The sequence below is a fragment of the Penaeus chinensis genome, chromosome 17 (genome assembly GCF_019202785.1).
Source record: "Penaeus chinensis breed Huanghai No. 1 chromosome 17, ASM1920278v2, whole genome shotgun sequence".
Taxonomy (NCBI): Eukaryota; Metazoa; Arthropoda; class Malacostraca; order Decapoda; family Penaeidae; genus Penaeus; species Penaeus chinensis.
In genome coordinates this window covers 12,178,036-12,190,535 of record NC_061835.1, presented here as the reverse complement: position 1 = coordinate 12,190,535, position 12,500 = coordinate 12,178,036, and the positions used below count along the sequence as shown (strand labels likewise).

Below are 12,500 nucleotides of genomic sequence, written 5' to 3'. Positions count from 1 at the left end.
GTGAGTCTTGTCGCTCGCGTACCGAGGAATGTGAATGTAGGGCGTAGGAAGTTCGCAGACCTAAGAGCAGCTTGGAAAAAAGGCAGCACAAGAGGAAAAACACATGGGAGGAACAGGTAAGATTTCAAAAGTAAATTTTGTTCTGTACATTCTTAAGGTACCGCCAACATGAGTTGTTGAAATTAGTCACAAGTGCTTGAAACTTATCCTTTATAGTTAGAGTATAGGAAAAACAGTACATGTCATATAATAACTTTATATTCTTGTCACAGAATAGTTGAAGTAGGAGTGAGTACCACTTTTTTTTTATTATTATCTAAATCATGTCATGGATATTTTTTTAATATCCATGACATAGTTACTCAAAGTAATGTAAGGGTAATATCAAGTGCAATATGATAGTACACTCACTGATGCATAACACAATATGGAGATAAAGCATATTATCATAAAGAAAATAGAATGTAGAAATATCGTAGTAATTGCCTATGCATTTCCCTTATATGAAAAAATCTAGAAATTTGATTAAACAAAGGCCAACAATATAGCATAAAGAATGGTAATATTAAATGTATAATCTTAATTGTTTGGTATTATTTAGTTTCTGAGTGTTTATTGATTTTAAAAATAACTTATTTCCTGAAACATCTACAATTATAAGAACAATTTTCACCATATGATCATCCTTCACAGATGTAGTCTAATGGATGGATTTTTTGAAGTAAATAAAATAAATATGACTCATCAAGTAAATAATAGCAGTATTACATGTCGGATCTTATTCGTTTTGCATTATTATTATTAGTTTTTAATACATAGGAATAGTCATTTCTTAAATCAACTTCATAAATGTATTCTAATAGATATTTATTTTTTGACTTAATTAAAAATAGCAAACTTGACTCATCAAGTTGCAAATCATACATAAATAAATATCAGCTTAATAATTCAGATCACATCATAACATAATTATAATATTGGATTTAACATTGCTTACTCAGGCATAAAATGATTTGTATGCTGATATATGTCGGTTTAGGAGTTTAATACATGTGTTGTCTTATCAGACTCAAGAAATGTATATTATAAAAATTAAAATATAGATTTGCATTTTTTAGATGTTGCAGAACCAACTCCTGGGCCATCTGGGATAGCATCTCAGGTCATAACAGACTCGAAAGTTGTTGTAACATTGGATGAGGGCACTCCAGAGGAGCAAGAAATGACAATATCCATTGTGTCAATGGACCACACTTACTCTTCAAAATTACCTCCTTTTTTAATAGAAGACAGTGACGCTCAGGATGGAGGTAGCAGGCATGGTCATAGCAGAAGATCAGAAGAAAGGAGAATTTTGCCTGGCATGCTTCAGATACAAGCAAATATAGAAATTCACTTGAAACAGCTTGTAAGTTCAGTAAAAGACATTGCATCAGCATTACAAACAATTGCTGGTGTTATAAAAGATAAGGCATAAGTTCTTATTTTTATCAAATGATGAAATATTTTAGTTTTTCTCCCATTCAATTCTAGTCTTAATCTACCCATTTATAGTACACAGTTGACATTAATTTGTGATAGGCATTTGTACTTTTAACAAAGTCATAATGTTAAGTTATTGCTTGAGAGACTAAGTCTAAAATAAGTCTTTATTTCGGAGTTCCTTTATTTCTTCAGTACAGACTAAGGCAAAAATCCATTATATATTATTTATTTTTTGTTCGCATTAATGTTTGCACTGAGGTTGTGAAAATTGTATTTTGGTTTTATGATATAGGTTAAGACCATATTATCCAGTTTGGAAGAATCATATTTTTATAGGGAGGGAATTCAGGATCTTATTATTTTTTTAGGAAAAAAATGATTTTCATTTTTTTCAAAATTCTGACAGGTGCACTGTTTGGTTTCTGCATAGGTTATATATTTTCCGTTTAGGTTAAGGAAGTAACACATTTTTGTTGTTTACACATGGCAATAATAAAGTTAAACTATAATAGTTCTGCTGTCAATTAAGATTGATTTTATTTGTTGATACTAAGACAGAGCTGTATTTAAGTTTAATTTATTTTTCTGGTTTTGATGTTGTAGGCTGAGGAAGAAAGCAAATATATACTTATTGCTATTCTAATATTTATGGTTAACATACCAGTAGTAATTAAGCTTTGAGGGACAGCTTTACTCGTATTTTAAAAATGTTATATTTCTTTATTTGTACATTTATATGTCTGAAATTACTTGCTTCCAAAGATTTTTGTTTATTTCACTTCTAAGGCAACCCAACTTTGGTTGTGGTCTGTCTTGTGGTCATAAAGCACCATGACAAAAATATGTAACTTACATTTTGTACTTTTGAGCAATATTGCTTTGTATGTATGTGTAGATACTTTCATATTATTTTTGTGATGTATCATTATGGTATTTTTCTTACCAGTCTTATATTTTTATAATCACAGTCTGAAATAAAGTTTTACTTTTTAATGCTTGATTATAATTACCCTAGATCTTGAATAACAGTTATTTCTTCTTGCATATTCAAACTACTACTTATTCAATTTTAATGTGCATTGATAAGAGTTCCATCAATAAAAATAATTCAAGTATACAATGATTCATACAAAAAAAAAAAAAAAAAAAAAAAAATAGAGAAGTAAAATCACTACTTCCAGGATGTGGTAGTATGTATGTAACCTAGTTCTTCCTGAGTATAGGTCCAACACCTCACAGAGCCTCAAAATGTCATGTCTTGGAAATCCGTAGTACCGCAGTAACTGGTTATCATTAACATGCAAAGGGGTTCCTATAATGTCTTTCACGCTGTAAAGCTCGATCATGAAAATAAGCAGCCACCCACTCCATATTGGGTGTGTCGTCTGTCAACACTGTTAGCACTTGCAATATGTTTAAATCACAACAATTAAGTAAAGAAGGCAAAGAAAACACTGAATATCTAGATTTTCCGGTGTATTAAATATATAAAACGGCAGTGTGTAGTCAAATGAAGGCTATATAAGTTATGACGACTATGCAATCGAGATATAAACAATCACTATATCCGGTTTGAAACGCTTACAAGAGCTCCCGAGCAGTTGTAACTTACAAGGTACTTTACAATGTGTGACGTCATAACATGGCGGCTATTTTTGTTTCGAGTATGGCCCTCGGAGGAGTTACAACATTGTAACTGCTCCGATGTGAGATACAACATTGTAAACTGTTTTGAGTATCCCGCCCCAGCTCCAGTGCACGAGGCTAAAAAGGTGTGGAAGCGGCGGAGTTAAGGGTGGCCGGGATCACGGCGTATTTAAAACAAGACGGTAAATTGCATATTCACACAGACACACTTTTAGATGTATATGCATGTGCAAACGTAAATATATATGTATGTGCGTGTGTGCACACATATATACGTTTTATATACTGTAGATATACACATACATATAATTTTTAGTATACTATTGATACACTGTGTATGTAAATACTTTATTGTTGTATCGTATCTTCGTATCGTTATGTCCAGTTGCTTGGCATTTGAGCACCAGAGGTCTGTGTTTTATGCAGTTTTGTGGTTTCTTGGTCAAAATGGAGACACTCCTTCGGTATGTGGGATCCAATTACTCTCAATATTAGGCTAGATCCCAAGAGGCGATAATGTATTTGATCAATTATTACCTCCTGCTGTATCAGTTTGTGATTCATGTTTTGTAGAAAGATTTTACTGATTCGAACCTTTTAATTAGTAAGCCGGCAGCCATAGTCTGCTTCTGTTGCAACATACTGCATATTCATGTATTCATAAAATGAGCTTTTTCCAAGATTTTTCCAAGGGTATTATGAATATAAATACGTTGGCTGGAATTACAAGCAAAGAAGGTCGGGAACTGCACTTGCCCCAGACTGCAACCAAATGCTGACATTAGAGTAGGCTGCCACAGCTGAATGGTTTAATAACCTCCTGTTTAGTGATTATAAATCGAGTATATTTGCAGTTTTCTACAAAGTACCATGAGCGAACTTTTTCTTTGAGAAGTTACATGGACTTCTATCTGGAATATGTTTGACACAGCAACTCTTATTCGAGAAAGGGTTATTTTCCAGTGGGATTATGTAAAGGTTTCGTTTGCCTTATGAAATGACTTAATGGGAGGAACTGTAAAATCTGATTCCCGGTCTGATTGCATATATTGTTTTTGTCGCTTATTTTGATATATGTGGCGTCTTTTCTTTTAGCGATAAACGCGCTCTTTGACTTTGAGATTGTACATAAAGTGGGAGTAATTGATGTTTGTAGATTAAAAAAAAAAAAAAAAAAAAAAAAACTAACAAACTTGAGGGCAGACAATGAAAAGTAATGAATGTGAAATGAAAAAGATCTCAGATTTACCGCCTGATGAAGCATTGTTCCTTCGTTGTCCTGGTTGGGGTTTCAAATACCTCCATTGACTTAACTGATTATTTGATTAAATGACCCTTCCGTTCTGAAGGTAGGTGAATCCCATATCACATTTTTTCTTTACTGTAGAGGGTTATCGTGCAATCATTTGGGGTTTTAATCAATTACTAACCCGCTCATTTGCTCCATAGGCCTGTAAATGTGATCGTGAAAAATGTACCTTGAATTTCAGAGACCTTCTAACGTCAAATGATTCCATTATGTTCTAGACAGACAGGGATTTTTTTGCACGAGGGTGAAGGTACGCACATGTATCTCTCTCTCTCTCTCTCTCTCTCTCTCTCTCTCTCTCTCTATATATATATATATATATATATATATATATATATATATATATATACTTTAAATTTCTATATTCATTATGTGTGTGTGTATGCATATATATACATATATATATATATATGTTTGTATATATGTATTCATGTATGTATCTATGTGTCCGTATCTATCAATCTTTATTTATATATATATATATATATATACATACGTATATATACATTTCTATATATATATATGTATATATATGTATGTGTGTGAGTATATATATAGACACATATATATATATATATATGTGTGTGTGTGTGTGTGTGTGTGTGTTTATATATTTATATATGCGTGAATGTGTGTATAGAAAGATAAATAGATAGATGGATATAAAAATACATATATATATATATATATATATATATATATATATATATGTACATATGCATATATATACATATGTATGTGTATGTCTATGAATGTATATATATATATATATATATATATTACATGTACATATACATGTGTATATATGTACACATGTATGTGTGTATATACACATATATGTATGTGTGTATATATATACGTATATATGTGTGTGCACACACACACACACAAACACATATATGTGTGTGTGCACACACACACACAAACACATATATATGTGTGTGTGTGTGTGTGTGTATACATATACATACATTCATACATATACATACATTGCATATATGCAATACACACACACCACACACACACACACACACACACACACACACACACACACACACACACACACACACACACACACACACACACACACATATATATATATACACACACACACCTATGTTCTGTCTCGCTAGACGTCAGTGAAACGTGATTTGCGGACCATATCTCAGCGCGGCTTTTGGATTTGACTATTTTGTATGTGTTTAAGATAGTTATAAGTATGTGCATTGTCCATTGCGCAACGAAAATTCATTAAACAACAAATGTAAGCTTCCTAAAAAAATGTACATATAGAACAATTTTTACTCCAAAAGACAGAATCTCCCATTACTGTTCCTTCGGGCAAGAGTAGACAAATGCGAAAATGACGTCACTGTCATGATGTGACAAAATATGTGACTTCATTGTTGCCTGACATATGACATTTTTCAAACTTTGTTCGCAGAAACTATATTTTTTGAGCAGTCTATACACTGCACATACTTTAGAATTACAAATATTCGAGTCAATGCATACTCAAGTCTTCAACAAGGTTATAACATTGTTTTGCTGTGCAGTTACGTCACGCGTTAACTTTAATTACTGCATTGTGTGAAGCCAAAATTTCGCGCGAATTCTCAAAAAGCTCATAAAACAAACTCATAAATTTCAGGTAATGCAGTTATTGTGTATAACTGTCTTTCAGTGGAATAATAAAAAAGATGAATGATTATCACTTTCAAAAAAATTATGACAAGATGAAGACGTAATGGATTAAGATGAATAATGCTAAGAAAAGTATGGATAAGTTATTCGAGAAAAAAAAAAAAAAATACTGGAACACGGATTCAGTATCTTGCAGTAAATCCATCATGGCTTTTTAGTGAGTTCAGGCACCATGTCTCTGTGACTAATTATCATCAACGCTTCTTCTATTCTCCTTATCTTCTCCTTTGCCTTATTCTGTGTCTTCTCTCTCCTTCTTCAGCTCATGCGCCTTCTCCTCCTCTTCTTCCACCTCTTTCTCCTCTTTCTTTTCTTCACTCTGCAGTTATGCCTTTTTTATGCCTTCCTCATCCGAACGATGCCTTCTTCTTCCCATTTTCCCCTTCTTCCTTCCATTTCCTTAAGTCCACTTTCTCTTCCTTCTGTATATCCGTCTTCTCTTCCCCCAAATTCATCACCTTTTCTTATCACCACCTCCTCTTCCTCCCATTTCACCTCCTCCCCTTCCACTTCCTCCTCCTCCTCTTCTTCCTCCTGCACCCCCCTCCCTCCTCTACCCCCTCCCTCTTCACACCCACATCTTCAACCCCCTCTTCACGCCCCCCACCCCCACGCCCACCCCCGCCCCCGCCCGCCCAACGAAGGTCAACCAGTAAGGAAAGCAAGGGTTTGTATTGGTTCTGCGCCATGGCTGGGAGCGAGAACGGACCAGGTAAGTCAATGCAGGGAAAGAGATATTTATGTTTTTTCTACCTTTCTTTCCATTTTCTAAGTGTGTTTAAGTGTCTAAGTGTGTTTATCTGCATTTGTTCGTATGTGTGTTTGTGGTTTTGGGGTCTCCTTAGGGGTGAGTTCTGTTTATCTTTCGGTTTTCTGTGGTGAATTGGCGCGTAACGGTGGGTGGTGTCGGAAGGAAATGTTTGTGTATAATATTTCTTATCTTATTTATATTCGAATCTTAAAGAAAGTACAAGATTTAGATCTGCATGCTGATGAACTCCCTCTGAAAAAAGGCTCAAGTAGTTTCCTTTACTTATTCGTTAATTCGTGCTATTATGGACTCAACATTCTCTGTAAGGAAATCGTGCAGTGACGTCATCGCCCATCGCAATTGGGGTCAAAAAGCCCAATGCCCATATTGCTAACAATCAAAACAACAAAACCTACAAGTATGCATACATTCATACGTGCAAAAACAATGAAAATATATATCAAAACAGTCTGGAAAAACGGCTAATAGACAAGCACAGATTTCTCACGAGGTATATGACGCCATTCCCAGAAAAGCTCACTCGATGACGTCAGTATGATCAGGTTAACCGTTACAAGAAACGCTTTCTGATTTTCTTTTCTTTTTTCATTTCATAAAAAAAAAAAAAAAATGAGTTTTACGGTTTATTGGTATTTGCATGTGTAAAGTATTTATAAACTTGAGAATATGCATAATTTCAAGTCCAAAATGATGGTTTGTTGATTGAATAGGGAAGGGAAATCACTTTTTTCCAGCGAAAATATTAAACAATAAATGTTTTGATTTGCATAAATCTCATTTGTCTCAATAAACAGACAAGTCTTTCAGGATCAGTTGCTGACGTTAATGGCCAGTTTTATGTATTTACATTGCTTATATTAAGAGTGGTGATATTATAAAGACCACATTTTAAGTATCTGATTTGCAATAGCTATAATGTTTCAAACAACAACCATGGCAATGATAATACTATTAATCATATCAATAATAAAAAAATTAATACTATTACTAAAGACGATGGCGACGACAACGACGACGATGATGATAATTATAATGATAATAATGATAATGATAATATCAATAACAATAATAGGGGGAAAAACAATAAAAATCATATTATGATAATTAGAATAACAATCATGACAGTGATAATAATTTTGATGACAATATCAATAACAGAATATTTCGTAAATTACAACTTAACGAAGAAAACCTTGTTACACTTTCAAACTGTAAACTGTGCGGTGAACCTAAACAGTAAAGATTTTCTCATTGTTTAAGTGAAGGAAAAAACACAAATGGTATAGGGCACTTAAATTTATGTCAATATTTTATCAATACAGGAATATAAAACTAACCTAGCTTCCCGATCTTACATTACAACTGGAAGATATAGGTCTATGATATCTGCATTAACACCTTAATTAACAAAAAAAAAAAAAAAAAAAAAAAAAACTAAACGCTGTAATAAGAACAGTAAAATTACTAAAAGTTACGTGTTGTAAAATTTCTCCCTGTGTAGCTTAGGCAGCAGCATTTTATCAATACAAACAGGGGCGTCATTTCAGCTTTTTCCTGTGAGGGGGCAAGGGTGGGTAGGCGAGCGACGTAAGGATAAGTCCGATATGCGAAGCTGAGCTTCGCCCGGGCTATGCCAATGAGGGGAGCCCGGCCTGTGTCGACTAATGCCGACTCGCTAACGTGTGTCAGCTGGTGCTGACTCGTCTTAGTCCTTACCCGCCGTGGTGCCCAGTCACAGCAGTAACCTCCAGGCGACAATTGCAACTTCTCGCGCCTGGGCGGGGCGCGAACCGCCGACCCCTCGGATGAGAGGCCGACACGTTACCACTGTACTAGCCCGGAGGCCGCGAGCGACGTGAACAAATAAAATAGGAAAAATAGCAATTCTAGAGACATTTGAAAACTATAACTGTACCTTTATAAGTTTAATTTAGTATAAAAAAGATTAAAATTGTGGTCCTTGGGAGGGGGGGGGGGGAATAACTGCATCCTCATTTTGCATAGGCCTATATCGCCCGGATACAGTCCTATGATATTTACACTAACACTTTAACAAGAACAAAACAAACGCAATGAGAACGGTGAAATTATGAAATCTGCTGCAAAATTGCGCACTTTGTAGCTCAGGTAGTGACGCACACAAGCTTTCAGAAGGGCAAAGGATCAGATAAACAAAAGAACAATTCCTGGACGATTGGGCACAGTTCATTCCCTTTTTGGTATGAAGACTAAGAGTTGAGATTATAACTGAAAATAATGTATGGAAAAAAAATCAGTTACCATCGTTGGTATTAAAATTGCTATCAAATTATCGTTAGTGTTGATACTATTGTATTCAAATGAAATTGCTCGTTATTATCAATGTTATCATCTTCATTATAAAAATGATGATAGTATTAAACATCATCATCATAAATAATTGTAACAATAATAACTATATTATCATCATTATTATTATTTTATTATTTTTCATTTTTATTATTATCTTTACAATCAATTATTATTATCATTATCATTATTATGATTATCATTATCATTATTATGATTATCATTATTATTATCATTATCATTATTATGATTATCATTATTATTATGATTATCATTATTATGATTATCATTATTATTATATTATTTGTTACTCTTTCATTAACCCTGCCTTTTTTCATTAACATCATTATCATTGTCATTACTAATACCATTTCCAGGATCAGTATCCCTTCAACATCAATTATCCTAATATCTGTTTAATCAGTCATAATCATAATTACCCCTACATTAATTATAATAATCAATAACATTCGTAGTCGCGTTTTCTGAAACTCTTTGGCCGGAACAAAATCTAACCCACCATTGCCCATGCACTAAACGAAATTTACTTAACGTTTCTATCATTATCATTATCATTTTATCATTACCATTATCATTATCATTCATTATCATTATCACAATCATTACGATCATCACTATTAATACTGTAATTGTTATTATTATCATTATTATTATTATTATTATTATTATTATTATCATCATTATTATTATTATCGTCGTTGTTTTGTTATTGCTATTATTGTTATTATTATTATTATTATCAGTTATTATTATGATCACCATTATTATTATTATTATAGTTATTATCATTATTATTATTATTAATATTATCATTATTATTATTATCATTACCTCTACTCCCGGACGTAAAAATAAAAGTGATGAGTAACAAGACTTGTGCACGTTAGAACATCCGCCAACACATGATGCGACTTTTTTTTTATACAATCGCGACCGTGATTGTGATACGTGAAATGAGTTTATATGTATTCTCGTGAGGTGATCTTAGCAGCGGATGTAGAAGTTGGATTGTTATTAATTGATCGATTATTGTTGTTATCATTGTCACTAGTAATATTATCAAGTATTTTTTTTTTTTTTACCCATTATTTACACTATTATCATTATTATAATGAGCATTGTTGGTCTTATTTTCATATTGATGATGGCGATGATGATAATGATGATGTGGTGATGATGATGGTGACGATAACAACAATGACAATAGCAACAACGATAGTGATGCTGAAATGACAATATAAGTAATCATAACAATGATAACGATGATAACCGTCGTCATCATGCCATGAACAGTAATCGGGAAAAAAAATTATTATTGTCATCATCATCGTATCTATTATCATTATAATGATAAAACAAATGAAGCTGACAATAATGACGTAGTGATAACGATAATAATCATACCAATAATAGTAACAATTATCGGTAATGGTCACTATAATAAAATAACGAACAGCGATATTATCAAAGAAAACGGTAATGATAATAACAACAATAACACCCATAATAATAATATCATAATAATATTTCTCATATTCATCATAACAGTAACAACAATAATGAGAATAATGATGATTAAAATAATAATAGTAATAATGACGATAACGATAACAATAATCCTAATAAATATCAACAGCAGCACCTACAGAGATATTTGAAAACGAAAAATGTAAGAGGGAGAACGGGAGGAGAAAGCGAAGGCAGGTGGGACGAGGAAATAAGAATGACGAGCAAACTGAATGACAAAACAAGGAAATATATTCATAATGAAAGCATGAACCATGAAACACGACTGGTGGAGTATTAGTACCAGTGTTGTGGTTAGCATTAAACATCACTGTTATCGTCATTGTTTTCATGATTAATAAGATCATTATCGTTTCTGTCATTACCATTATCATCGTTATTAATTCATTCATTAAGACCAGAATTATTATTATAATTATTATTATTATCATTAATATCGTCATTATTATTATTATCATTAATATCATCATTATTATTATTATCATTAATATCCTCATTATTATTATAATTAATATTATCATTATTGTTCTACTATAACTGCTATTATTGTCATTATCACTGTTATTATTATTATTATTATTATTATTATTATTATTATTACTATCATTATCATTATCATTATTATTGTAGTTGTTGTTCCCATACTTGTTATCAATATTGTTATTATTATCATCACTATCATTATTGTTATCCTTATTACCATTATCAAAATCAAAACTGAATTCTATTCTCAAGGAACGACCTATAGTTATTAATCAACAGATAGACATCAATGAATAATAAATATGAAACAATCAGTATTTGCATATGATGGATATACAATGGCGGAGTTGCGAGTGGTTATTGTATCGTCATCTGATTTTGATAATCTTGATGATATGGAAATAATGTAAAAAATATATATAATGATGGTGGTGATGATGATGGTGGTGGTAGTGATGATGGTGATGATGATGGTGGTGGCGATGGTGATGATGATGCAATAATAAAAATGCTAATAATAATAATGATATTAATAATAACAACGTTTCTTCTACTTTTACTACAACTACTACCAATGATAGTAATAAAAATATTTATGATAATAATAACAATAATAATGATAGAATTTATAATGATGGTGGTGAATGTGATAGTGAATGTGGTGATGACAGCAACTGCAATAATAATAATGGTAATAACAATAATAATAAAACTTATAATAATAATAATAATTAAGACAGAAATTACAATCATGAACATGATAAGATAACGATAATGATACGACGATTAACAAAAAAAAAAAAAAAAAAAAAAAAAAAAAAAACAGATCTGTAATATTTCCGCTCATATTCTTTTCCTGATTATACCAACTGCAAAACAATAACAACTGTAATATATACAAAAACACTGCTGACTTTGCCATTAGTGATAATCATGCTTCGTCTTTCCTCTTGAGAAATCTACGGTATTTTACCCCAAAATCCAGCATACAATTAGTGATTAGCATATCCGTTGTCATGACTGTCACTCTTTTAGCATAGTTTAAACACCTTAAAATACATTTATTTACCATGGAGATCTGTCCTAAATTTTACTTAACTGTTCCCTCAGCCATAGACAACACACACGTAAATTCTTGGTAAATTTACGTGTATAAGCTGTTTACATGTATGTTGATGATAAACCAGCTGATTAATATTGATTTATAATTACGTAAGTTGGTTT

The 12,500-nt window shown here is 32.2% G+C and overlaps 2 protein-coding genes across 2 annotated transcripts in view; both read left to right on the top strand.

Moving 5' to 3' along the window:
- The window catches only part of LOC125034168, a 2,888-nt gene extending 322 nt beyond the window's left edge, over window positions 1-2,566 (top strand). The window contains exons 1-2 of the mRNA XM_047625849.1: window positions 1-116; window positions 1,119-2,566. The exon at window positions 1-116 is cut by the window's left edge and continues 322 nt beyond it. Coding sequence (XP_047481805.1) covers window positions 104-116; window positions 1,119-1,477 — 372 coding nt within the window. The 5' untranslated portion in view covers window positions 1-103 and the 3' untranslated portion in view covers window positions 1,478-2,566. The remainder of the gene's footprint in view (window positions 117-1,118) is intronic.
- Window positions 2,567-6,818: 4,252 nt separating this feature from the next.
- The window catches only part of LOC125034119 (daf-12-interacting protein 1-like), a 29,552-nt gene continuing 23,870 nt past the window's right edge, over window positions 6,819-12,500 (top strand). Inside the window, exon 1 of the mRNA XM_047625762.1 lies at window positions 6,819-6,857. The gene's annotated coding sequence lies outside the window, so the exon portion shown is untranslated. The remainder of the gene's footprint in view (window positions 6,858-12,500) is intronic.